Source organism: Sander lucioperca, chromosome 10 (assembly GCF_008315115.2).
Source record: "Sander lucioperca isolate FBNREF2018 chromosome 10, SLUC_FBN_1.2, whole genome shotgun sequence".
In the NCBI taxonomy this organism is placed as follows: domain Eukaryota; kingdom Metazoa; phylum Chordata; class Actinopteri; order Perciformes; family Percidae; genus Sander; species Sander lucioperca.
The window spans coordinates 34,438,179-34,465,517 of NC_050182.1; the positions used below are offsets into that span (position 1 = coordinate 34,438,179).

The window sequence follows — 27,339 nt, forward strand, 5'->3', positions numbered from 1 at the left end:
GTTACACAAGATTAAAAAACATATTCTGGGAGAAATGAATGGCAGGCAGAACTCCAAAATGAAATGTATTATTTATCCCTTGACAATGTTAAGTAAGGCCCATTCTCCTCTTTCCAAACACTAAAGAGTTTGACAACTAATTCCTGTGCATTCATGGAAAACTTTTGTCCAACAGCTTCAGTTTGGGGTTTGAGAGAAAGAAAGAAAGGAAGGAAGGAAAAAGGATGAGAGATGGGAGAAAGAGGACAGCAGCCAAGAAACAATAATATAGAACAATGATGGACAAAACTGTATGAGACAATCTATCATCACATCCTGTACAGTGTGTCGAAAATCCTAAATTCTTGATAAATATGCTGTACGCTACTTGCTGTAGTTCGATGACAGCGGTTGAATATTGTCCATTGAGGTCTCCATTTTTTACTGGCATAATGTGCAATGTTGTTCCCTTGGAAAGTTAAACGTTTTATAAAACTTTGGAAGAGTCACATTCTCTCTAGTGGTCAATTCAAATCCATATACTTAAGGTCACATCAAAATGACTGAATGCAAGGTGAATGCACAAGTGAATGTAAGTGGCTGCATCCAATCACTGTTGAGACAGCCAGACAGAGATAGCGATAGAAAGAGAGAGAGAGAGAGAGAGAGAGAGAGAGAGAGAGAGAGAGAGAGAGAGAGAGAGAGAGAGAGAGAGAGAGAGAAAATCCAGTTTTCTTCCAATGAGAGCAGCCTGCTGCGTGCAGCTTCATTTCCGTGCAGCCCCGGTCCTCCCAGCGATGATGTAATGTCATGAATATTGAAACAGGTTGTTTGGTGATCGGGAGGCGCTCGAGTCAGCATCCCTTCTGCCTCCCCATCACCACTACCCTTCAGCATCCGACAAAACACCCAGAAAAGGTAAGAAATTAATTTGGAGCTTCATGATTTTCACGTGATAATCTATTGTCTTTGAGCACACATGCGTTTTTTACATGAATGTGACAACAGTAAACTGTACGAAGGGCAAATGTCTGACTGTGCTTGCCATAGTCCACCCTATGTTCTGTATACTGTCAGGCCTCCAAGGTGGTTTGATTGACTGTTGCTGCTCCCAGTTGTTTATATGAAGAAAACACGAAACGGAGTTATGCTTTCTTCCTTGTTTAGACTAATTTGATATTCTTTATTTAATCAGCACTGAGTGAGCGATTGTGTGGCTGGCAGTCGTTTTTTGTGCTTTTAATACCAAAGAGACAAAAGAAGAAATGCATAAACTGTGGAACAGGTCAAAGCAGCGTTGTGTCCGTTGCTTCTGATACTTTTATTGCTCATCTTCCATCCACTTGAGTAATGAGTCATCGGGCATGTTGGATAGCCTGTGAGGAGATGGCTGACGGAAAACGGCAGAACTCCTGTAAGCCTGGATGTGGCTCATCTGATCTGATCTATCAACAAACTGGACCGTGCTTTGTTTCTTTTGGGTCGATCGAGAATCAGATCAGAGGCCACTCAAACCCTTATTCCTGTCAAGTGAACAGGCGGCGCGGATTAATTGGCTGGCTGCTGCTCCAGGTTTAACAGCCAATGACATTTTCTTCTCTTTGCTCTCTCTCTCTTTTTCTCGCCCATTGCCCATTCGGCACATGAAGCAAATGGCTGTCTAATTACCCGAGCTGCAGCTGATCTCACCGGCCGAGTGCATATAATCACTGGTGGTCACGTACCTGTCTCTGGGCGCTAGCCTAATTAGCCTCGCTTTATGTAGCCTAAAAACCCATCTAAAACATTCACGGTGCGTTTTTTTTGGAGTGCCTGTTTTTCAATAACCACATTATATCGTTTTTCAATCTGGTAACAAACTTGGACTATTTGGTCGACCTGTAGAGAATAACCTTTCATTGTTGAGTGTAATTTAGCCTTAATCATATCCATCTTTTTGTAGCTTTTAGGTCTGGAAAGGCTATTCTTTTCCAACTGCAGGGATACTGGAGGAGGGGATGGATGCTGTTGAGGATGAGCTGAGCCTTTGACACCATGATGAACCCATCCTCTGCCGACTCACCGCGGCAGCCAGACAATAGCAGCCGGAAGCAGCAGCGGTCGTCGTCTCCGGCCGGGCTCAAAGACAGTGGCTCTAAAGCTACACAGAAGGGCAGCAACTCGTCAAAACCCATCACGTCAAAGCAAGGAGGAGGGGGAGGGGGAGGGGGAGGAGGAAGAAACAGCCGAGGTCATTCTCCAGTTTCCACAGGCAGGGAGCGGCAGGCCGGAAGCGCTCCTGCCGTCAGAGGCGCGGCTGCTGTCCAGGCTGCTGGTGCTGAAAGCCCGACGCTGAGCAGGCCGGCGGCGGCAGCAGACAGAGGTGGCATCCAGACAGCAGAAGACTCCCCTCGCCTTGTCGCTGATACCTCCTCATCCTCTAGAGCAGATCCGAACCGCGTCGTCTCCGACCAGCCCTGCGCATCCAAATCCCCCAAACTGAGGAGCAAAAATCCGAGAGGTGGGGAGGCGGCAGCGGCGACGAGCGGCAACAAGAAGAGCTCCAAAAGCACAATAGGATGCGGACCCGGTTTCTGGAAGGAGGGATGCTTGCAGTCCGAGCTAATACAGTTTCATTTAAATAAGAGCTTGGGGAAGAAAGGGACAAAGATGCAGACGAAATCAGCATCCCCGCCGACCTCAGAGCCGGAGCTGTCCCCCGAGCGTGACAGTCCACGAGCAGCTCCACAGCCGGACACGAGACTACAAGAAAATATGGAGAGGCTGGAGGAGGAAAACGAGGATCTTAAGGTAAATTAGTAATATATTACAAGCCTAACAATTTGTATTTGTTTATAGAAGTTGCCATTTTTAGCGTGCGCAATGGTTGCACCTGTTGAATTTGGTTACCGGCTGAATAATGACTACTGCACGTAGAGCTGCAGGCTTTATTTCGATAAATATATTCTGAAAAGGCCCAGAACAATTTTCCTTTGGAGGGCCAGGTTGGATTAAATTATTTTGATACGCATTGTCGTATTTTTCTCCGTGTTTTGCTAGATTGAAATCGAGGAGATGCGGGCAGAAATGGATGAGATGCGGGACACCTTTTATGAGGAAGACGCCTGCCAGCTGCAGGACATGCGCAGAGAGCTGGAGAGAGCCAACAAGAACTGTAGGATCCTTCAGTACCGACTGAAGAAGGCCGAAAGGAAGAGGCTGCGGTTCGCAGAGAGTGGCCAGGTGGATGGAGAGCTGCTCAGAAGTCTGGAGCAAGACCTCAAGGTGAGTCTGTGGCGGGTTGATCATCATTATATAATATCCTCACTTTCCTTCTGCCCAGGTTAATTATCATAATCATATTAACAATTGTTAAATGAGGTTAATGCTGTATTTGCAATTTAGTATACTTTTTAAAAGTACACTTAAGTACAATTTACAAGTACGTTTTTAATAAGTACACTGAAATACCACTTTATGTATTGTAGAATTTGTATATTTATTATTAGTACATCAATTTTGTACTTAATGACATCTATTATGAAGTACACTCTTAGATGTATATATATATATATATATATATATATATATATATATATATATATATATATAGACATATATGTGTTAAATATACTATATAAGTTAAGTTAAGCACAAAAAGTAAAAGTGTACTTAGTACGTAGTAGCAATACATTTTGTATACTTGAATTATATTTCTAATTCACTGAAGTATACTATGTTTTCACCTGGGTGTCTTCTTTTTCTGTCCCTCTCCCAGGTGGCGAAGGATGTGTCTGTGCGCTTGCACCACGAGCTGGAGAATGTGGAGGAGAAGAGGACGAAGACAGAGGACGAGAATGAGAAGCTGAGGCAGCAGCTGATAAAGGTGGAGGTCACCAAGCAGGCCCTGCAGAATGAACTGGAGAAAGCCAAAGAGGTGAAGGGCTGATGACAGTGTGTTGCGTATTGTTTATTTCACCTACTGTGTCTGTGTGCTTATTCAAGTGCAATGCAAATTTGGCCTGAACCATATTGAAGGTCAGGTTGAAGATATTGTAAAATGCCAGAGCAAGATATAGAGTGTTTTCGAGGCGGTAATGGTGCATTCCCATTGCCCAGATTTATGTCCTAATATCCTTTGTACAGTAATATTTGTGAGATAATCATTCATACTTACAAACATGACAAAATGAAAAAACAAATACAATTTCTTTTTGGGGGTGTTTTTACTTTAAGCCTATAAAATCGCACTTGCACTTTCAGTTTAAATTGAATATTTTCATTTTATTTAATTTCATTTATTATACAGGAAAGAATTAAAAGTAACATTAAGTTACAGTTTAAACGGGCCTTTACCAGATATGTCCTCGAGGATGGCTTTAAACAGTCCTGTTCTTCCAATACTGAGTCTTCAGTGCTCCATAAATCTGGATGATATCATTGCCTTCAGTAAGAAAACAGTGAGCTGATGATAATGATGTAACCACTGTTTCCCTGCAGCTCTCGCTGAAAAGAAAAGGAAGCAAGGATGGGCAGAGAGCAGAGAGAAAGACTCCACAGACCCCCACCGAGGTGAGTCAGCATTTACATTATTAGATTATATAGTTATAAACTTGAATGAGGATGAAGATGTTTAATAATGAGGTTGCTGTTGCAATGCAATTTCCAAATAAAAACAAAATGTTATATGCAGAACTAGGCATTAGAGAGTCATACTTTGTATTGAGTGCAAGTAATGTAAGGAAGAATGACTATCACCCACTGCAATAGGCTATGTGCTGAGGTAATGAAACTGATCCCAGGAATGTACATTTATAACTTATACGAGAAAAACTACATTGCTAGGGTCTTTTTTCCCATGTTAACTTTGTGAAAATATATTTACAACTCAGAGGACTGAAAGTAATGGGCAAATGAAGAATAGTTCCTCTCTCTTCACAGGAAGAAAATGATGATTTAAAATGCCAGTTGGCCTTCATCAAGGAGGAAGCCATTTTGATGAGGAAAAAAATGGCAAAGATTGACAAGGAGAAGGACCGACTAGAACAGGAGCTGCAGAAGTACCGCTCTTTCTACGGGGATGTGGACAGCCCTCTGCCTAAAGGTGAGGCCGGAGGGCCTCCCACCACCCGCGAATCAGAGCTGAAACTCCGCTTACGCCTGGTGGAGGAGGAGGCAAACATCTTGGGGAGGAAGATTGTGGAGCTGGAGGTGGAGAACAGGGGGCTGAAGGCTGAACTGGATGACATGAGGGAGGACAGGTACTTTGCACTCATTCGTTAGAAAATGATCTTGATTTACAAGACTTGTTGAAATGTAGTAATAGTTGTAATGGAAAGGAAGTGCATCATATTCCCATATTAGGGAGAATTCAATCCTTAATTTGTGACAAGGACAATCATTTTCATTGTTGAGCTTATCCAGATTGTATAGTGAAAATGTTTAAAAAACAATGGAATAGAAACGAGGGGGCTGTTAAAACATTCAGTCACAGTTATCAATGCTTATTTCCTCTCCTAGTCTGGTGGCAGCAGGAGTGGACAGCTCTGGGATTGGAGGTCAACAGTGCAGAGAGCAGGGCGAGGCCCTGTCAGAGCTGAGGCAGCAGCTTCAGCTGGTGGAGGATGAGGCAGAACTTCTCCGCAGGAATTTAGCAGATGTGGAAGAAGAGAACAAAAAGGTAGATGGATTAGACTGTGCTCCAAAAAGGGCCAATTTCCTCAGCAGGTCCATTGCATTGTTACCTAAGATCCAAGAACAAAACTACTCACAGTGTGACTGTAATACAATAACAACTTTATACACTGAATGGAAATACTCCCCCTTAGTTTCTCTGTCTGGGACTGCTATCTATATACTGTAGTTCGCCCTCAATTTAAAGCCTTGTTAAGCATTGTGACATTTTAAATGTTTCAATCAAAATGGCAACAGACTGTAAATAGTATATGACGTATGTTTTCTGATATTAATAATAATGTTGCTTTAATTTCAGCGATGTAAGATGTAAAGTGTCTCCTCTTCCCTTGAGCTATTATTGGTATCATCTATGACTTTTGATGCCTTTTATAAAAGTCGTCTGTTATCTGAGCCTCATACATAAGAAATTCATATGTGCAAACTAATCATACTCGCAGCACTAAATACACATGGGAATAACATTCTTTTCCATCTTTAGGTGACTAATGAACTCAATAAACTGAAATACAAGGCTGGATCCTATGAAGCTGGATCGAGACATGGAGGAGGTTTGTTTGTTTTTCATCTTTTCAGTGTCTGTCAGTAAGTCATTGTTGCAGGAGACAAAACAACTGCACTGCAGAGCGTGATATATCTGTTCTTTTTCAGCTTGATAAATCTCTATCTGATGTAAAATGCATATGTTTCATAAAGCCTCCAGGAGCTGCACATTCAAGTCTCATTTGCAGAGGCGTTCCACTTTTCATTGTTGGCTTGTTTCAACCCCAGGAGGAGCTGACCCCGCTAAAGTGGAGGCCCTCCAGGAGGAGCTGAAAGCAGCACGTCTGCAGATCAATGAACTGAGCGGCAAAGTCATGCAGCTCCAGTACGAGAACCGCGTGCTGCTCTCCAACATGCAGCGCTATGACCTGGCATCCCACCTGGGCATCCGCGGCAGCCCTCGGGACAGTGACGCAGAGAGCGACGGAGGACGGGATGACGACACCCCCTCAGCCTCAGCGTCCTCCCCCCGCCTCCTCCCTCCCCACCGCAAGCGAGAGGGCCCTATTGGAGGGGAGAGTGACTCAGATGAGGTGAGGAACATCCGCTGCCTCACCCCGACACGTACCCTTTACTCACCTGTAGACAGCCGTTTTTTATCCAGAAGCCTGAAGGACCGGCAGCACATGATAGACATCCGCATCGAGGCGGAGAGGCTGGGTCGGACCATCGATAGGCTCATCACTGACACCAGCACTATCATCGCCGAGGCACGAGTATATGTCACCAACGGGGAGCTGTTTGCAAGGCTGGATGACGATGAGGAAGGTGGCAGGTATAAACATATGAAAGTGGTTAGGAATCACAGTATTTCCCCATTCAACTCACCCTGACCCTTTGTTTAACTAAAGCATGTCAAGAGCTATTTTGAGTCCAAACACACTCTACCTGTGCTCAACAGGATCCGAGAGCATGAGCTGCTGTATCGTATCACCGCCCAGATGAAAGCCTTCAGGAAGGAGTTGCAGAGCTTCATAGACCGGCTGGATGTCCCCAAGCAGGAGGATAAACAGGAAGAGGAGCCACTGTCTGTAAGATGATGCAAACACATGAATGAATGACATGAATGACTGTAATTTCTGTGTTCTCTAATATTCACTTTTCTTACGAATTGTCAATCTGCCCCTCATTCCCTCTGCCCCCCCCAACCTTTTCATTTTACCTGTCATCCATCAAGATGTTCCAGCCCATTATTTTGCTGATCCTCATTCTTGTTCTTTTTTCCTCACTCTCTTATGCTACCATTTTTAAATTGGTATTTCTTTTCACCCTGTTCTTTGTTCTGTAAAGCACACCCTCAATATCATATTATGTACATTTTTTAATGGGTTCTTTTTTTACTTATTCATTGATTTTTAATTTCTGTTATTTTGAACACATCACATAAGGTCACTCAAGGTACAGGACATTATCATTTTCCATGTATGATCCAAGCCACTCATCTACTCAGATGCTTTCAACATTTATTGGAGACCAAACACCTTGGAGCGACACTAGACCGTTAGGTGAGTAATGAGCTTTTTGCTGCCAATCTGATTTCCTTACCCACACAGGTGTTTTAATTTGTGCCTAATTTATCAGGATCTGTCTCACTTTCCTGTTAGTTTACACTTTTTTCACTCTCATTAGAGATTGGGGGCATTATGTAATTCTTCCGAGCATAGCTCGGTCCAATTTCAGCCTAAGCAGACGTGTGTAATCAGCCACAATAACTAAAAACACCTGTGTGATGGGTGTGGAGGGTCTTTTATTAGATTCAAAATGTTATGTTTATAGTGGAGATTTTAATGGGTCTGTAAAGCCAAAAGGTCAAAAAATGGTTTTACCCACACAGATACTTGAACCATTAGGATACTGCTGCAAATGTGTCTCTACAGTATGAAGTTTTCACATGACCGTAGCAATAATCAGGTTGGTGAGCAGTACATTGTAAATACTGAAGTTTGTGTTATGACTGTTGGGGCAATGCACACAGACTATACACAGACACTGTGCATGCCCAGTCACAATAATAACATTGTCATTCATACATTCACACACCATCTGACATTGAAACAAACAATAGGCCAGTGTCTTTCAAGTTCTTCTTCTGCAACTGTCTGAGTCATAATGGAATGTCAACATAATCTGTAACAAATCATACAAATGCCCATGGGGAATATGATAGGAGCGTTGGCATTTCACCCATAGGCCTACATTTGGATTTGACTTATGGGACTCTTAAAATGTCCTTGGTTGGGTCTGAATAATCAAGGCAAAAATGTGCTGATTTGTTTAACCAACGGACCTGACCACCAGGATGGGGGCGGAACAGGTCCACTTCTTTCATCCCACCGGTGGGAAGTTGTACGTCACATATTAGGGCCAGCTGTGGAGAGAGAGAGGGAGAGAGAGGGGGAGACATAGAGGAAAAGAGAGAGAAAGGAGGATTTTATTCCCGTTAATGAAAGCATCATTTCAGCTGTAGGCTGTCGCTCTCCAGTTGTTTTTGCCACTGCATTCCAGTCCAGACTTCATTTCAACTACTTCGTTGGCTCTTGTGCCTGTTTTTCAAGGATATTTATTGCAACTTTCAATATTAGAGGCAGAGGTAAGGGTCGCTTCATCCAAATGGCACGTGCTTCATATGGTGGGAGATGGGAGTCGTTTCAAGATTGATTTTGCGCTCGAGCGGAACAAAAACCGTCAACATCAGAAGTTTGTGTAGAAAGCAAGCTAACTCGCGCGTTATTAGCCTACTACTAACGTTACTTAGCCTATAGGCTACTATGTCGCGAGTAACAAGAGCAACGAATTACTTTTTTCACAGACAGGCTACAGGTCCAGCTACTTGTGTTATCTCTATCAAGATGAAAAACCCCACCCTACCCTCTCTCTTTCCTCGTGATACTCATCCCCCTCTCATGCTAAGTTAGCAGATGAGAAATGGCAGAAGAGTGGGAGTAGCTACTACAGCTACGGATGAGAAAGAGGAAAGGTAACGTTAGGCAAAATAGCTTTTTTTACGGGCAATGTAAGACCTACCGCTTATTTTGCCAGGGACACTCTCATTTAGTGTAACAAACAAATACTGCCCTCAGGTCGTAGCCTACTAAGTGGTTTATTGCCTCTAAAATGAGTGACAGTACTGCTGTTTTTTGTTTTGTTTTTACTATCAACGAGTCTACCACGGCGTAAATTGATTTGTTGCCATGGATACAGCGCATGGCGGTGTCCTGCGACGTAATTAGAGCAATCCGGTGTTGACTAATTGTCGCTCCTGCTGCTTCTTCCAGCTAATCTGGCTCTAGGAAAATACTCATGGTTACAGTGGGTAAAAATACTCCACTGCTCTTACATCAGTGCGCTCCGTGATATTTTTGGCAACCATTTGCGTCGGAGTGGTTATACTGGGTGTCTGTCTTTGCCAGCCCTGGAGTGTCGCCTGCAACGACTCGCGTCCTGTGATTTCGACATAAACATGTAAAAGGAAAACAGCGCAGGGGTGCAGCAGTGAGGAAGTCTTTGAGATAAAAAAGCACCGTGGAGACTCTGGCACACGAATGGCGGTTTGACGTTGTCTCTGTGAGGATATGGAAGGGACCAAAGCGTCCTGTCCCGTCGCCTGTATGAGCACAGCGGGGGCTGCTGTCCCGAGCGCTGCTGTGCGGCCGACGGGGGATTTGGCCGGGTTTGGATAATTGGCGCTTTCAGTATGTGACCGGTCACCAACTGAAAAACAGTTTCAATTAGGACATGGCTGAGTGAACTGTAAAACGTATTTCAATGTATGCTTACAGAGCAGAAATGGATACTTACAAAATAGCTTGGTTGCAACTTCTGATAATTTATCTCATTAAGTTGTTTTTTTAATGTTTTATTTTAATGCGCTGGAGAAATGTGGAGTGCGTTTATGAACGGCTCGGGGCTGCACAGCGGGGGCGGTGCTCGTGGGGGCTACGTCCCGTCTCAGGGATGGGAGTTTGTGCCGTGCTCCGGGATGGAGAGGGCTGATAGAGGCAGGGGCAAAAGTCGCAGCCCGTCGAGGAGGATCTCTTCTCCGCCCACCGTCTTCAGTCACATCTACGATTCCCAGTTCGGTGCTTCAGCGGATGGTAGAGAAGGTGGAGCAGGGACACAGCTTGAACTCCTCAGGGATCAAATGTGGCCGGGTCCCGAAGCCCAGCAGCAGCAAACACAACACACGCGGCTTAAAAAGAAATTTGAGGATTTGAAAAAGCGACACGTACAGGATAAGGAAGGATGGATGCGCGAGAAGGAGTCATTGTTGAGAGAAGTAGCTGACATACAAGTGATTGAACATATTTACTACCCCTGTGAAAGCTATATCTGTGTTTGCCTTTAATGCGACCTGTAGTACCAGTAGCCTATTAACCATGGTCAATGGTACATATGTTCAAGGTGAATTTGTTGTGTTTTATGGTATCATCTCTTATATTCCCAGAATATTCATCAGGGGTTCAAATTAAAAAATATATATATACTTTGATACACCATTGTAAGCATCAGTTTATTATAAAGTACTGATGTCCTTAGTTCTTCTCTGATTGCACTGTGTGATAGCCTATACTGACTGACTAACTTTTAAAAATATGTTCATCTAGCATGGTTGACAAGATTGCTGCCAATGTGTTTCCATGCAGGGGGGGGAGAACAGAAGGATTCTGCTGGACCTGAAGACGGTTTTGGAGGAAGTGCAGGCAGAGGTGAAGAAAGAGGAGGAGAAGAGGGGCGAGCTCCAGCTGCAGTACACCAGAGACAGATGTGCCTGGGAGCTGGAAAAGGCCGAGCTCAAATGCAGGATTGCACAGGTAACTCAGGAATGGTGAAGTGTGGGTGGGTTTTGAGGGTTAAGTCTGTATTCAAAAGCATCTCCAAACAAATAATTAGTCAGTTGCAATTTCAGTGTTTGTGTGTTAGAGCAATGTATAGCTGTGTATGTCTGGTGTGTGTGCTTGAAGACAGTTGTCCAAATACAAATGAACACTAATCTTGTTTAACAACAATATCTAAGTAACTTCACATAAAGAATGCTTTATTGCTATTAATATCTATATGGTTTCTTGTGTGTATCATGTTTGTGTATTTTGTCATGTCTTTGCATGTCTGGCCTCCAGTTTGGTGTAAATTGGGATCGCCACGTTTGCCACCCACATGGCAGGGTGATAAGTCACCCTGGCATCCATCCAACTCAAGCTTCAGCTTAGACAAAAGATTTGCACCAAGTAGACAAATGTTATCCCCGCTTAGCTAGACACAGACACCCAACTTGGCTTTTAACAGCTAACTCTAAGAAGGTAAAATATTAACCTATTGTTGCCTTTGGACAGCTACTGTTAAGTGTTTCTTGAAATGGGCAGAAAATACTTAGAGTTAAGTTTGCATACCTGTGCCACGCTGTGTCAGGCATTGCATGGAACACTTGAAGGACCATGGCTTTTCTTCAAAGCAATATGCTTTTAGGGATTTAGCTTTTTTCTGGTTATATCAGAAGATGGATTTGTGTGGTTGCCCTAAAGTGGCTGTACTCAAAATGCTAAAATAAACAGCTGGCTAGGATTGCTACCACAGGGCTCTCACAGACCGTTCCCCATTACATGAAATATCTAGTGACGTTGACCTTTGACCTTTTGGATATAACATGTCATTACTTTATATTTTTGTCCTATTGGACATTTGATTAGCGTAGGAATTCTTGAGTTATGGCTAAAACCATGTTTTGTGAGGTCACAGTGACTTTAACCTTTGACCACCACAATCTAATCAGTTTGTCCCTGAGTCCAAGTGGACGTTGTGCAAAATCTGAAGGAATTCCCTCCAGGGGGTCCTGAGAAATTGTGTTCACATGAATGGGAAGGGCGTATGTACAAACAGATGGACGGACAACCCGAAAACATAATGCCTCTGGTCACAGCTATTTTCGGCGCGGAGGCATACAAATTAAATGATTCTCTGAGTGAAGTGATGAAGCTCAGAAATGTGGTGCTGGAAGGAAAAAAAGGTGGTGTGCAATCACACTGCAGAGCAGCTGGACGAGACCGCTGCTGACACGACGACACAGGAATGCAACATGTTAACATGGCTTTCCCAGACACAGATGGTTTAACTGCTATAATGTCATTCCCTCTGTGTGAGTAGATGGCACAGTGTTACTGTTCAGCTCTTCTCTTTGTCCTGCTGGCTCTGTGCCTTCTCACGGTGTGGTTGACAGAGAGCCTTATAAAAACAGAGACTTTTACTGTTCTGTTTTGTGTTTGTAAAGCCCATTGTGGCAGTGGGAGAAAGAGGCTTAATCTACTGCAGGAGGTTATAGCATAATCACACGCACGCACGCACGCACGCACACACACGCACACGCACACACACACACACACACACACACACACACACACACACATGTTATCCCTGCTTAGCCAGAGAGACACCCAACTTAGCTTTTAACAGCTAACTCTAATACCCCTTTCACACTGATGGCTCAATCAGGGTTATACCCAGGTTGACTGTGTGTTTGAATGGGGTAATCCTTCTCGATCTACTCGACTTCCTGACCCAGGTCGCCAGGTGGGATTGATCAGGGTAGACTAGGGTTGTTTTCAATGTGAATTGCGCACGACCTGGGCCACTAACAGCCTGGCGGGGCAAATTATGTGATTGGTTGGAAATGACAGTTGGACAGTCGTCACAGGTCCCCGCACACTTTGAAAAAACAACAACATCAATTTTGTCTCACTGTGCTTTACGCTGGGTTTTTACCATAAAACTAGGATTTTCACAGGCAGCTTCAACAACAGCCGAGTGGGTGCCTGGATGTTCACTAGTCTGCCTTTGCAGAGCGGTAGCGGAGTTTTACAAGCAAAACTGCCTGTAATCATTTGTTTGGGACAGGAGAGATGTCTGAATGATTTGTTTCTTTACATATTTGCAAAGTGCTTATGGAAGTCTTTGTGTTTTTACTTGTGTGTGTGAACATGGGTACACAATAATTTGGAATGGAACATGCACACGCACACTATGCAGAAATGTCTATATTTGTTGCACAAACAGACCAAGGGAAATGTGACTTGGAGTTAAGCCATGCTGGGCGGGGATGGCTCCATTGTAAAAGTTGTTTTGTCTTGATGCCACATCCTGCCACAATTTATAGTTTTGGGTATGTGTTTACCCAGTGGTAATCTGGGGTTGCTCATCAGGTTCAAAACACATCAAGTCAAGTTTTCTGAAATCATTAGCAGCTCAGTAATCAAATGACTAATTTACAGACTATCCCTCATTGGGCAGTTTAGAGTAAATTTGTAATGAGTCTTTAACCAAAGTTTGGTCAGCTTTTAGTTCAAGAAAGTAGAATCAAACTGAATATGGCTGTTGATCTTAGACAAGGTTGTTGAAATCCTATTTTCTATAATCAATGTAATTCACTCTTTTATGCTACATTAGACAGAACACAAAAATGAATAGCCTGATAATCAGACTGATTTTTTAACTATTTATTTGTATGATACAGCTGCAAATAAGTATTTGAACACCTGTCTATCAGCTAGAATTCTGACCCTCAAAGACCTGTTAGTCTGCCTTTAAAATGTCCACCTCCACTCCATTTATTATCCTAAATTAGATGCCCTGTTTGAGGTTGTTAGCTGCATAAAGACACCTGTCCACCCCATACAATCAGTAAGAATCCAACTACTAACATGGCCAAGACCAAAGAGCTGTCCAAAGACACTAGAGACAAAATTGTACACCTCCACAAGGCTGGAAAGGGCTACGGGGAAATTGCCAAGCAGCTTGGTGAAAAAAGGTCCACTGTTGGAGCAATCATTAGAAAATGGAAGAAGCTAAACATGACTGTCAATCTCCCTCGGACTGGGGCTCCATGCAAGATCTCACCTCGTGGGGTCTCAATGATCCTAAGAAAGGTGAGAAATCAGCCCAGAACTACACGGGAGGAGCTGGTCAATGACCTGAAAAGAGCTGGGACCACCGTTTCCAAGGTTACTGTTGGTAATACACTAAGACGTCATGGTTTGAAATCATGCATGGCACGGAAGGTTCCCCTGCTTAAACCAGCACATGTCAAGGCCCGTCTTAAGTTTGCCAATGACCATTTGGATGATCCAGAGGAGTCATGGGAGAAAGTCATGTGGTCAGATGAGACCAGAACTTTTTGGTCATAATTCCACAAACGTGTTTGGAGGAAGAAGAATGATGAGTACTATCCCAAGAACACCATCCCTACTGTGAAGCATGGGGGTGGTAGCATCATGCTTTGGGGGTGTTTTTCTGCACATGGGACAGGGCGACTGCACTGTATTAAGGAGAGGATGAGGGGGCCATGTATTACGAGAGTTTGGGGAACAACCTCCTTCCCTCAGTTAGAGCATTGAAGATGGGTCGAGGCTGGGTCTTCCAACATGACAATGACCCGAAGCACACAGCCAGGATAACCAAGGAGTGGCTCTGTAAGAAGCATATCAAGGTTCTGGTGTGGCCTAGCCAGTCTCCAGACCTAAACCCAATAGAGAATCTTTGGAGGGAGCTCAAACTCTGTGTTTCTCAGCGACAGCCCAGAAACCTGACTGATCTAGAGAAGATCTGTGTGGAGGAGTGGGCCAAAATCCCTCCTGCAGTGTGTGCAAACCTGGTGAAAAACTACAGGAAACGTTTGACCTCTGTAATTGCAAACAAAGGCTACTGTACCAAATATTAACATTGATTTTCTCAGGTGATCAAATACTTATTTGCAGCTGTATCATACAAATAAATAGTTAAAAAAATCATATATTGTGATTTCTGGATTTTTTTTTTAGATTATGTCTCTCACAGTGGACATGCACCTACGATGACAATTTCAGACCCCTCCATGATTTCTAAGCGGGAGAACTTGCAAAATAGCAGGGTGTTCAAATACTTATTTTCCTCACTGTATATATATATATATATATATATAAAATGCTGAACAATGTGGGGAGTCAAAGAAATGGACAAGAATGCATGCAAACCAATGCGAGGAGGTCAGTAGAGCAAATGGGTGTAACTTCATTTCACTTCGAAATGAAATGTGTACAGTTTGGTGAACAGCATTGGTGTGAAACTCCTCTTTCATTTTCCACATGTTGGCTTCACTGTACCAGTGCAAAGGAGATCCCATTCATTTTTAGCTCAGATGGAGAGCGAAAACAGAGGGTGTTAAAGAAGGTAATTGTTAGGTAATTGTTGTTTGAATGCTGATACTGATCATGCTTCTAACAATCCAGAATAGCATGTCTGAGAAGAGCCTTTTGAGGTAATTAGCTGAATGAGTCATACAGTAAAGAGGGCTCAGCTGAACTCTTTCTTGCAGTTTGCTATGTTAAGCTTGTTTGTATTGCACTGTTAGCTGGACAGCTAGCTTTTGTTCGTTATTGCACTTTGACTTTAAAAGAGGTAGCACAAAATCACAAGGAGGCGCCCAGAATACTGTAGAGGATTATCCAAGCAGCCAAGTGTATTATACAAACCCAAAGTAATGAATGGAACAAGTGGTGGATAATGTAGTACCTGGGTCTAGGGTAAGTTGGAATTTTGAGGTCACTTTAAGTGAAATGGTATTTGCAAATCATGTGTCATAGTGAATATATCCATATCTGTACTTAATCAGGAGAGTGTGATTGAACCCACAGACTAAAGTGCTGCATAATTACCTTCCCCAAGAAGGTTATGTTTTCAGTTCGATTTATCTGTTTGTTGGTTTGTTTGTCTATCAGCAGGATTATGGAAAAACTACTGGCCCGATTTTCTTGAAACTGTGGAAGGGTGTAGCATTGGCCAAGGAAGAACATTACATTTTGGAGCGAATGCAAATCACGGGCGGACACACAAACTATTTATCACTTTCATTACCTTTGCAAGATAGGGCGATTGCGCTACAATCATGTGGTGTCGGAATAATCAGTTAAAATTACTTCCCGACTGGGAAAATTCACATTGCATTAACATTGTGAGATAGGGCATGCCTTGGTGAAAGTCTTAGCTCTCCCAGTGCCCTTCTAGTTGCTTTTTAATCAAGTTTTATTCATAAAATTTCCACATCTTAGATATGTTTACGTATTTCTGAGCTGTGGTTAGAAGCCAGTTTACGTCCCTTTTGTTGGTCAATTGATTGGTCGAGAAACTAAAGATCGGTAGCTACAAACAGTTACGTGCTTGTTCTATTCTTGCTATTTTAATTACACACCTTTCCTCACAGTAGGATATGGCTGTGAATGTAGCTACTGTATGTTGGTTCCACATCCCTTTTGGGCACTTCTACCACCAAATACCAAGGGAGCATCAAAGGTCCCAGGCAGATATTTCCTGGCATATTTCTTCGCATGCCACTGAGTTATGAAAGCTGCGGGCAGCTAGTAGACATGTCACTCTGCCTTAGCAGCCAACTCCCCTCCTCCTTTTACCTCGACTCCCCACCTCCTCTCGGAATGTGACATTGTACAAGGCTGTGTGTCCGTTATTTATAGTGGGTCACCGTGGTGACACAGTTACCTTTATATACCCTGTGCCATACAGTGACAGACTGGGTGTCCAAGGCTAGCAGGGGATGGCTCTGATAGAGTTGTGTGGGTGCATGCATGGGTGTGTTTTCCCTAAACTGGCTAAAATGATGTTGACCCGTGTCCCTGTTTGCATGTAAAATTCCTTTAGTTTTCTTTTTAAGAAGACAGTTTTTCTTTGCTGTCTCAATTAATAAAATTTTTTATTTTGACTCCAAACCTCTTATATTTGCACTTTCACTATTTGTTTACATTTGGATGTTTAAATAGACTGTGGACAGCACCCATCTGCATCCGTCTGTAATTGTGGAGAACTTTGAGAAGAGCCACAGGCAGACAGAAAGGGTTGACTTGTTTTTCTACACCATAATTTCATGACCCCAGGCCACAGGCAGAAATAGCACCATGACCGAGGCTTGTAAGAAGGCTTTGGTCGCTGTCTGTGACTGAACACTGAAATAATACTCAGGCATGCTCATATGCATTCTCTACCTCTTTCTAACACACACACACACACACACACACACACACACACACACACACACACACACACACACACACACTACATACACGTACATATGCTCAGGCGTTGTCTTGGGCTCTTTCCAGCCCGAAAGCCAACATTTCTTTCCCTTTTTTTTTTACGCGCAACAAAAATGCACATATTTACCACAGAATGCACAGATCTATATCACACCCTTATCCTTAAATACTACAAAAAAGGGAAAGTGTCTATATCAGATAACTCCTTTGCATTATCTCGTTGGTGGAGGACATTTCAGATTAGTTTTCCTAACACCATTATCTTATCCAGATGTACAAATCAGACCACCATGACAAACCTTTGATGTTATTAAATTCAGTCTGTTTTTAAGCCCTTTTTTTCTAGCATTTTTTTTTTGGCAATATTTCTTATTCATTCTCAGTAACGTGACAACATTTTTTGGCCTTACGGTTTTGGCCCAAACACAGTGAAATTTCCAGGGGAAATGCCCAGGGTATTTCACTTGAAAAGGGCATTGTGCAGGGGCACCCAGTAATATTCTCATTAAAACAAAAACATCCAATTGAACTAATGAAATTGGCATTTTTATAATGTGTTGAAAGGAATCGGAAGTCCTGTCGTATTTGTGTTGAAAGATCCTCTTTGTCTGAATCTGAGAGGCCACATGCATCCTCTACAGACACATTTTTCTGTGCCTGAATCTGCCATATCCTGCACTGCATCCTGTGTTAGTGAAGTACCATAGAGAAGAGACTTGAACCCATGAACCCTGCGTGTGAGTTCTTACAGGATATTTTCATCTATCTTCTCTCTTTTCTCCCTCTTCCCTCCTCTGAACCCACTCACACTTGTCCCCATGGTGCATTATTCCCCCACTTCCTCCACCTTCTCTTCCTGCCACTCCTTCATTCTCTTAATTCCACTTTTAACAATTTCTCTTCACTCCTTCCTTGCTTGTCTTATCATCTGGCTCTCATCCTCTTTTTCTCCAACTGTAATCTATCCTTTATCACCACTGACACGTATTCTCCCACTCTTTCCCTTTCCATCTTCCTGCTCCCTTCTCTCTCCTCCTCTGTGCCCTCTGCACTCCCTGTCTGTTTCCTTCTCTTCAGTTGGAGGCTAGAGAGGGTGCTGGGTTGATCAGTGGAGGGGTCCAGTCAGCGGCAGTTCCTGGCTCCGTGGCGTCACGGAGCGCTCGAGAACAGAACGGCGAGACATCAATACTCCGCCGGGAGAGGGAAGAGCAGCGGAGGCTCCTGGCGGACACACACTCGACAGCCATGGACCTGCGCTGTCGCCTGGAGCACAATGAGAGGGACTGGTTAAGGGAGAAAGCCGAGCTGCTGGAGAGGTTCGACGTGGAGAGGAGGGAATGGGAGTGCCAGCTGAAGGATATGCAGAAGAAAATTGAAGAGGTAAGATGCTCCAAATGTGTCCGAATGAGAATATTTCTGCATTTTGTCTTTGTTGTTTAATTATTTGCTTTGGGGTTAAGGTTGGATTTAGGTAAAAGCTAGGCAAGTGAATGATTAGATAAAGGAAAACCTTCAAAAGTATGTAATGCCATTTTCAAACGTATGAAACTTTGCTCCATTTGTTGTGTATGATATATGGCTTCCTATGCACTGAGCAGCCTACAGTGTTACACACTTCCCTCCTACACATCCTGTTCACCATCCACACTGTCAAAACAATATCCCTGATCAGTGCAGCTGCAGAGTATGAGGAAAGAGTTCTATTCTAGTTCTAAGCTATTTCTCTGATCTCTGTGTACTGAGACAGAGGCAGTGATTGAGACAGCCTATGACCTGGACTGATGTAGACAGAAGCTGGCATGTAACAAAAAGAACATTTAAGAGAGAGATTACTGTAATATACTCCTCCATAGGTGGCTGTTGATCATATGTGATAGTCAAAAGACCAAAACAGAAAAGCTTATTTATTGACAGTCACATCTTTTCATTTTGTTACATTTTTTCGTTATTTGTTGCATGCATTCACAATGTGCATTTACATTATATAATGACAAATAATTGAATGAATGAACAAAAACTTTAATATTCTTCTTCATTGTTTGTGTTTGGAAATATGCCCGACCATGTCAGTTAGAGCAAATTAAATATTAGATCGGTCTAACTTTTAGTTTTTGTTTGTATACTTAAGCAGAATTGTGCTAGGGGAATATGAGAAATAGAGCTAAAACAACTAGTCAACTAAACAGTTAGTATAGTGACCAAAAAGTAATATTTTACAATTTTGATAATCAATTAATTGTGAGCTCTAGGAACTTGTTATAAGCCTATTCCCTTATTTGACAAACCAAATGATCAATCAATTCATCGACCAAGTATTCAGCAGATTTATTTATAATAAAATTAAATGTTAGCTGCTGTCCTAATGACAAAGTTGAACTTTTTCAGCTTGTTGGGTTAAAAGGCTTGACTTAGATGAGAATTAGTAGATAAGAAAGTATAACAGGATAAGGCCTGTCAGAAAAGGGAAGTAATTCAGAGCAAATTAATGGCCCTAAGAGAGAGGAACAAAGCATGGGTAGTGACAAAGCCTGAGTCAAAATCTGACATGCCCAGAGGAGCAGATTAGTGTTTTTAATGAGGGAAGCCATACAAAAGTAGTTGGACAGAGTGCGAAGGCACTGGAACAATTTTCTATGAAAAGAACATGTGGCTCTCATTTGCCCCTCCGAGAGCAGAAAATGAGAGAGGAAAACAGCAGCGGAATAAAGCAGGCGAAAAGGCACTAGTCCCATCTAGACTTTGCGTGATGGGAAGGGAGCCCAGTCAACATGAAATAGTTACTATTTTAGGATCCCATGTTAGGAGGCCAGAGGTTATCCAATTTTATTTGAAAGAATTCTTTGAATGTTTTCTTTTTTTCAATCCTCTGTGGTCTAAATATGTTCAAACGATTCAGCGCTATGCTGTCTTCTCATCATCCCATATCAGTTTGTGGTGGTGTGTGTGATGATGAAGTATTACTTTATAATAATATTATGCCATTGTCATTCTTTATATTGTCTCACCTCATTCTAAGCATCCAGTTAGAGTAGATTCATAATGTATGCCCCTTTAAACACAATACTCTACTTACTACTCTACTTAGGTGTACCTTTTTGATCTAATAGACAATATAATAATATCATTAGATAAATCAAAAAAATGTATAAATGTCAATATTTAAATATGTTTTTGTTTATATTTGGTGTATTTGACTGATGTTTAATTTGTTTAATGTAATATTGCGTTTGCTCAATCCCATAGTGGGATAGTAAAGTGCCCATATTATGAAAAAATCACTTTTTCTGGGATTTGGGGTGTTATTTTGTGTCTCTGGTGCTTCCACACACATACAAACTTTGAAAAAAATCCACCCATGCTGTTTAGAGTGAGATACGGTTTCTGAATGTGTCCTGCCTTCAGTCTCTGGGTGAGCTGTTCAAAGTCGGCACGGCTTGTGACGTCACAAGCCGAAACGAGCAGGCTAACCGCAACCATTAGCTCGTAGCGTTAGCATGCTAACGCTATGGCTAACGCTAGCATGCTAACGCTAGCATGCTACCTCGTTCTCAATAGCAAAGCACTACTACAACACACACAAGTTCACCATAATCTACAAAAGAACTACTTACATGTGCGCCCTCATTTAGAAGTCTCCCAGCTAATCCTGCCTTGTAACTGACCGAAGTTGTAGAAACAGCCTTTCTTTTACTGTCTATGGAGCTAGCTAGCTGACATGATCTACATCTGAGCTACTGGGCATGTGCAGTGCAATCAAAGATAGTACAGAAGAAGAAGAAGAAGAAAAGAGGTCTCACTCTGTAGCTAAAACAGAGACCAGCTGAAAAGAGGATCTGCAGCAGTGAGAGAGAGCACTGCAGTACAACACAAATATGGTGTTTTTTGAAAATTAAACCATGTAAACTTATTCTGGTACAACCTTAAAATACAATTATGAACCTGAAAATGAGCATAATATGGCTGCTTTAAAGAATACATTTCAAAATGACAAAAGGGTCTTGTTTGTTTCATTCAACATAAGAGTAATGCAATAAGGCTAAAAAAAAAAAGATGACCTCTATTTCCTTTTCCTGTTTCTAGCTGTACTGTGATGTGAGGATCAAGCGAGAAGGGACCGGACTAGACAGTGGGAGGCAGGTCGACGATAACGTTGTGCACAGACTCAGCGTACGCTCAACCAGCACCGGATCCAGCCTGCTCAGTGACAACGAGCCGCTGAGCAGCAGCAGTCTGTCAGAGCCAATCAGACATCCTCCTTTACCTGGTTTTGGTCGCAACAGAAACATCAGTGGCAGCGATCGCGTTGGCAGAGATGGTCACCACTCCACCTTCTTCCAAGCAGACAGCCTCTTTGAATTTGGCGTTGGTGGTCAGGTCACTCAGAATGAGCATTCACAACCTGAGCAGGTAGATGAGTTAAGATCCAGAGGCACTTGGCAGCAAGACTCAGCCACTGATAGCAAGGAAGCTGTGGATACAATGGAGCTGGATGCTATGTTTCCTGGAGCTCCTGGATGTGGAGTGCCCCAGAAGAATGTCTCATACGGGAATGAAAACAATTTTCGTCCTGAAGAAAGTCCTCTTCAGCTGAGTTACGGCAGCGACAAGAAGAAGAACACCACTGCTCTCAATGCTGTGAGTGTTTCAAACCATGTTTCTATATGTATATATAGTATAGACACATTGGTGTGGTCGTCATTCCTTGCCTTGTCTTTTTTTGCTCTGCTGACACATATTTGTTTAAAGGTGCGCTATGCAGTTTTTAGCCATTTCTTTGCTGTTTTCTCGCTTTTTGCTCGCAGGTTTCTCTATAGAGCTCCCCCTACAGCTTCAGAATAGATATTTGACAGCTCCTATGTTTACTTGTGTCTGACTCCTTGCTCGGTCAGTCTGCCGTTTCCTCTTTCTCTGTTCCTCGACAATGCTTTCCTAGCTTTCTGCATCTTTTTTGCCGGCTCAGCCATGACGATAGTGTGAAAAACTCCATTGTTACCTTGTTAGCCGGTTCCTGAATGGGCGTATGTGTGCAGTCCCGTGAAGCAATTCGTTACATCACGAGACCTGATATCATACGATACTTTCTGACGCTGAGGCCAGCGGCTCGCCGGCCGAAAGTTGCAAGGGTGGTTTTTCCGCTCACAGGCGCTAGGGGGGAGCGAGACGACCACCATTCAACTCAAAAAAACTCATATAACCATTCCAATGACTCTGAAGCTGTTCAGTTAAGGTAAATTAAGCTAAAAAAAAACTGCATAGTTCCCCTTTAATCATCAGTGTTACTGTACAGTCACTCCTTGGTTTCTATAGTCTATATAATCCTCTTAAACTACCTCATCATCAATTTTAAGTTTTATTTTTACGGTACTTCAACAATACACAGTATCCAGCATGTCTGATTGTATCTCTGTCTCTCCCTTATCTGTGTCTCAGGCTCTGAAGGAGATAGCTCTTGTAAGCGAGGAGCTTTGCAGCTACCAGGATGAGATCAGAAAGAAGAGTGGGGATAAGAGGTAATTAAATCCCCTTTGCTATGGAACTATGATAATCACTGTGCCTGTTATGTCTTGATGCTCTTACTGTAAGAGTGAATGCATTTCATCGTTTCGTTCCCTTCAGGAATCGGTTTGAATCCCTGTGTCTACCTGAGGAGAGTGAGATGTTGTGTGGCCATGAAAACACCCTACTGGAGGTGGAGGAAGCCCCCTGCGACCTCAGCCAGATTTACAAAGACCTCCGGGCCTTGGAGAGGGAAAACTGGATCACCCTATCACCAGATCACACCTGGAAGGCCGACAGAGGGCCAAGCAAATCCTGGAAAGCAAACACTTTTGATCCAGACAGCTATGGAGAAACACAGACAAGCCCTGGAGTACTCTCTGAGATTGATACAGCAGGTCCACCCATCCCTCCCCGCACCTCCTCCTGGAATCTGAGCTCCCCCACCCATCCAGACACAGAACTCCACATCCCGGAATCCCCCATGATGACAGCGAGGAAGTGCCATAGCCCCTGTGTTCTAGTGGACAAAAAAGGTAGCAGCCCGTCTATTGTCAGGAAGTTCGAGGCCATGCTACAAGAAAATGAAGGAAAAGTTTTAATAGACGGTGTTGTAGCATCGTGCTCTGTACCTGCTAACTCTGAATGTAATATGGGCTGCTGCCACAACCGGTGGTCCTGTGATGCAAGCAAGTTCACTAGCAGTAAGCTGTCGACATACGGGACTGTCCAGAAAAGCTTCTCTGAAGTCAACATTTTGACTGCTGGAAAAGACTTGCGCTCGGATTACTGCCCTGGTGTCGGGAACTTGAAAAGCTCTGAGCAACAAATGCCTCAGATTGTCAAAGAGTTGCCTTTAGATTTGCTCTTGTCCTCTCTCGAAATACCACCTGCCAGCCCCAACCTCCAGGGCTCCAAAAGAAACATAATGCTGGAACAAAAAACAGCTGAGTTCAACAGAACTTTGTTTCAGGCTGAGATGGGCCGTGGCGTAGAGGAACCAGACAGTTTTATACGTACAGATGCCGGCTCAGTGGGTTGCCAACCAGTCTTTCCCCCAAGTTGTGCATCAGATGAGATTTTACCTCCCAGGGAGACACCATTTCATCCAAATTGTACTGATGTCACCACTAGCGTCATGGGTGTGCATCCTGAAGTCACATGTTCTACAATTCAGAACCCCAAGCTCCAACCAAGGCGAATGAGATGTGGTACTGGAGGTCAAGAGGTTAAAATGAAGCAAGAAATCCTTTCTGACCATTCATCTGAACCACAGCCACAGATTATAAGCTCTCAGAGTCCAGCACACCATTCTGAGGTCAAGCACAAAGTTCCAACAGCAAGCAGTCCTTCCAGGAAAACACAGCGTAGAGGGGCCACAGAGGATCTCTTTTCTGAGCCTGTCTTACCTGCAAACACCCAGCCAGGTCCGAATGTGGACAGTTACAGCTCCAAGAATGAGAATCCCCAGGGAGCAAGGTCTCAGTCGGCCAGAGCTGGTGGTTCACTCCAGCAGCAGTCTACTGAGAACAAACAAAGACAGATGACACAGCCAGGGCAACAGGCACAGCTAAGGCATGCGTCTGTTCTTCCTTCCCAGTCAGACTCCTCCAGACCTGGGCTTCGAATGATGAATGACCATCCCTGGAGGGCCCTTACTCTGGCTGCGTACCCACGGCCTGAGGGATCCAGATCCAACTACGGTGCAGTGGAAAGGATTCTGAAGAATTATGAGAGTGCAGCCCGGGCTCAACAGAACCAGAGCCAACCGAACGAGATGGCTTCAAGTCCTTTGGTCAGTGTCAGGCAGGAGGAGAACGTCACAGAACTGGATATGCTGGACATGGACCCTCTGCCCTTACTTCCCACTCCGAGACACACACAGACTTCACACACCTCACAGACGCACACCACACATGCACAGCTCAGCAGCCACTGCGCCATGGGTGTGAAAGAGATACATCTAACAGTGCAGGTGGGTAGTGTCTGAAAAATACAGTCTGCATTCACACTTTCACATATAAGCTACCGCCTTGCCACTCAGCAGGTGTGCTAATCACTCTACAGATGTTAGGATTTAGAGGCACTCTCTTGGAATAACATATGGAAGTCTGCACATTATTTGACTAAAATACATTAAGTCAAACTATATTTTCAAGGCCAATTACACCAGTGGACCTGGGTGAACTTGCACATTTCGTTCTGTTTCATTCCATTCTGAAACACTAAGCGATTGCCCTTGACTGAGTACGGCTCCGGTGGGAATGTTGTTTATTTCTGGTATGTGCTAAGAGACAGAAGCAGGCCAGAGCCTCCATTATTATCTGGGCATCTGGGCCATTTCACTGCTTAAAGGTTCCTAACAAAAGGAACTGGCAGTGTGGCATATAAAGTACTTGGCAGGAGGTCTGTCACCCTCAACAACTTGTCTTTCATCTTCCAGTCTTTCTATGGGGCCTCGTAGTGGAAGTGTTTTTCTGGCCTTTGTGTGGTAATTACAGAAGTATCTGCAAGAAGCCAGCTGAATAAATGCCCTTGGCAGAGCACAGAAATGAGAAAGCTGAAGTGATTACGCTGCTTTAAAGTCATGCAAATGTTAACAAAATCGTTCGAGCGATTATCAAACCAATTTTATTTGACCTCATAGAAAAAACGTATTAGAAGGCACCACTTTAGTTTAACCTTAACCCAGGAGCACTGTCCAAAATAAAATGCTGAAGAATTTGGCAGCAGAACCACAGCATGTGTAAGGTATTCTGCTTCAGATGCTGTTCTCTCGACCAAAAAGAATGGGATCTACTTGTGTGACCTTTCCACATGAGCATGTTCCTGTTTGAAATATGCCTGTTGTTTCCCCCAGGGTCAAGAAGACTTCCGATGGAACACGTGACAAAATGTAAAGTATCTGAGTGTGTGAATTTAATTGTTGATAGAACGGTGTGATAATCCTAAATGGTAATTCATTTGTTTCTCCACAGGAGAAGGAAGAGACCTCTGTCTCCTCCTCCGTTCAGAGGAACTTCTCGAGACCTGCCCGTCCAGCCAACCGACGCCTCCCCTCCCGATGGGCCAGCCGCTCCCCCACTTCCTCCTCCTCTGCCTCCCCCTCTCCCTCTACCACCCCTGTTGTGCCTCCATCCTTCCCCCTCCAGAAACACAGCTCCTCTTTTACCTACTCACACGCCTTTCACAAAGAGACCGTCATCATTTGACATCCAAGAAGTCTTCAGTGATAACCTCTGAACACTGAACGTTCCTTTTCATTACTGTTGTACATACCAAACCCAGACTGCTTCTCCACTCCTACAGACTAAAGAAGTGCTTTAGTTGTGAGTTCATCCACTCACCTTTTAGAATGTATGTGACATCCAGTGGAGCCTAACTGACCAAGGAAGGCAAGAAAAGGATCTGAAGCAGCTTTACTTATTCATTCAGCAGTTTGCTCCCATGAACCTGCCAGGCATCATGCATAGCCTCAGAGGACAGTGAAAACATCCCATCCACTGATCATGCATTTATGCCAACCATCTGAATGGATGTCCAATGCTCAGGTCTGGATTCTAGCCTTGACTAGTGTAGCCTTGCAGATCTACCAACAACACACCCTCCTTCTCTTCTATAAACTGTTTTTACACCTTAAAAGCGATGCTTGCCCATATTCAGATGATCCAAAAACTTCCAGCCAAATGAAATCCAGAGTGATGTATGTAATATGTACTGTATTTTGTATTTTGTGTGCAACATGTTTTGTGTGCTTTTTGCACAAAATTTGATGTTACAAACACAATATGCAGCATCATGCTGGGTCGGAGATAAAGTGGCAGTGAAGGAGACATTCCCCCCTAGCCCTAGCATCACTCTGTGTGCTGAATAAAGCAGTGTTGGTTTCTGCCTTCTTGAATATTACCTACAGTACATGCCTGGACTGTACCTTGCCTGTGACTTAAACATTTTGCTTTCCATCCATGACTGGCTTTACATTTTTTTTTCATGAATACAGTAACACAAATGTGATTGTGAGTTCCTTTTTTTTTTTTTTTTTTACAACTTTGTACCAAAGGCTGGTTTCGTTATATGCATTTTTCCTGATTTGAAAGTGAAATGCATTGTTTGGAATGGCTTTAATTTCTTGCTGTCAACTCATTGCTAATGTTTTACAATCAAAATGTAAAACATAATTCACGAGAGCCTGCTTTTGTGCAAAACAAATAATTATGCTTGTGACCATTTTTCTACTTTTACTAATTCTGAATGGTCATATATCAGGACATTACTCAACTGAGTAGTACAGTTTTTTCGGTCAAAGTGGTGAATCATATGATAAAGGTGAGGCCTTTGCTGTTCTTTTTGTGTAATAAACATAAGGACTTAATGCTTTCTCCTCTCTTTTCACATCACATACCAAAGTATCTACATTTGTAATAAACTTGCATTATACTGTACAGTATGTTATGTTGTCATGCTGTGCAGCTTTAACTGATTGAATAATTACACTTCTAAAAATGATTTATTGCCATTTGTGAAGCGTGACTGTGAAGGCACCAGTACAGCATAACACATTATAAAGAGAGCGCTATTATAC

The 27,339-nt window shown here is 43.2% G+C and overlaps 1 protein-coding gene across 7 annotated transcripts; it reads left to right on the forward strand.

Moving 5' to 3' along the window:
- The first annotated feature begins 754 nt into the window (after positions 1 to 754).
- LOC116035282 (protein SOGA3) lies at positions 755 to 27,134 on the forward strand. 7 transcript variants are annotated; one of them, XM_036006242.1, is made up of 13 exons: positions 755 to 897; positions 1,922 to 2,769; positions 3,019 to 3,243; positions 3,737 to 3,895; positions 4,459 to 4,530; positions 4,900 to 5,219; positions 5,479 to 5,638; positions 6,134 to 6,203; positions 6,424 to 6,970; positions 7,097 to 7,226; positions 7,584 to 7,697; positions 10,834 to 11,006; positions 18,339 to 18,589. In XM_036006242.1, the coding sequence occupies exons 2-12, from the start codon at positions 2,014 to 2,016 to the stop codon at positions 10,870 to 10,872; spliced, it is 2,592 nt and encodes an 863-aa protein (XP_035862135.1). In that variant the 5' UTR covers positions 755 to 897; positions 1,922 to 2,013; the 3' UTR covers positions 10,873 to 11,006; positions 18,339 to 18,589. The 7 variants fall into 7 exon arrangements, with proteins under 7 accessions (XP_035862135.1, XP_035862136.1, XP_035862137.1 ...); XM_036006243.1 differs by having other exon boundaries at positions 1,960 to 2,769; XM_036006244.1 differs by lacking the exon at positions 18,339 to 18,589 and having other exon boundaries at positions 7,584 to 7,700; positions 10,839 to 10,971.
- Positions 27,135 to 27,339: the final 205 nt, after the last annotated feature.

Coding starts and splice junctions, on each gene's coding strand:
- LOC116035282 (XM_031278286.2), top strand. CDS start 10,073: ATGTGGAGTGCGTTTATGAACGGCTCGGGGCTGCACAGCGGGGGCGGT. Junction 11,007..18,338: donor TCAAATGCAGGATTGCACAG/GTAACTCAGGAA, acceptor CCTTCTCTTCAG/TTGGAGGCTAGAGAGGGTGC. Junction 18,642..21,341: donor TGCAGAAGAAAATTGAAGAG/GTAAGATGCTCC, acceptor TCCTGTTTCTAG/CTGTACTGTGATGTGAGGAT.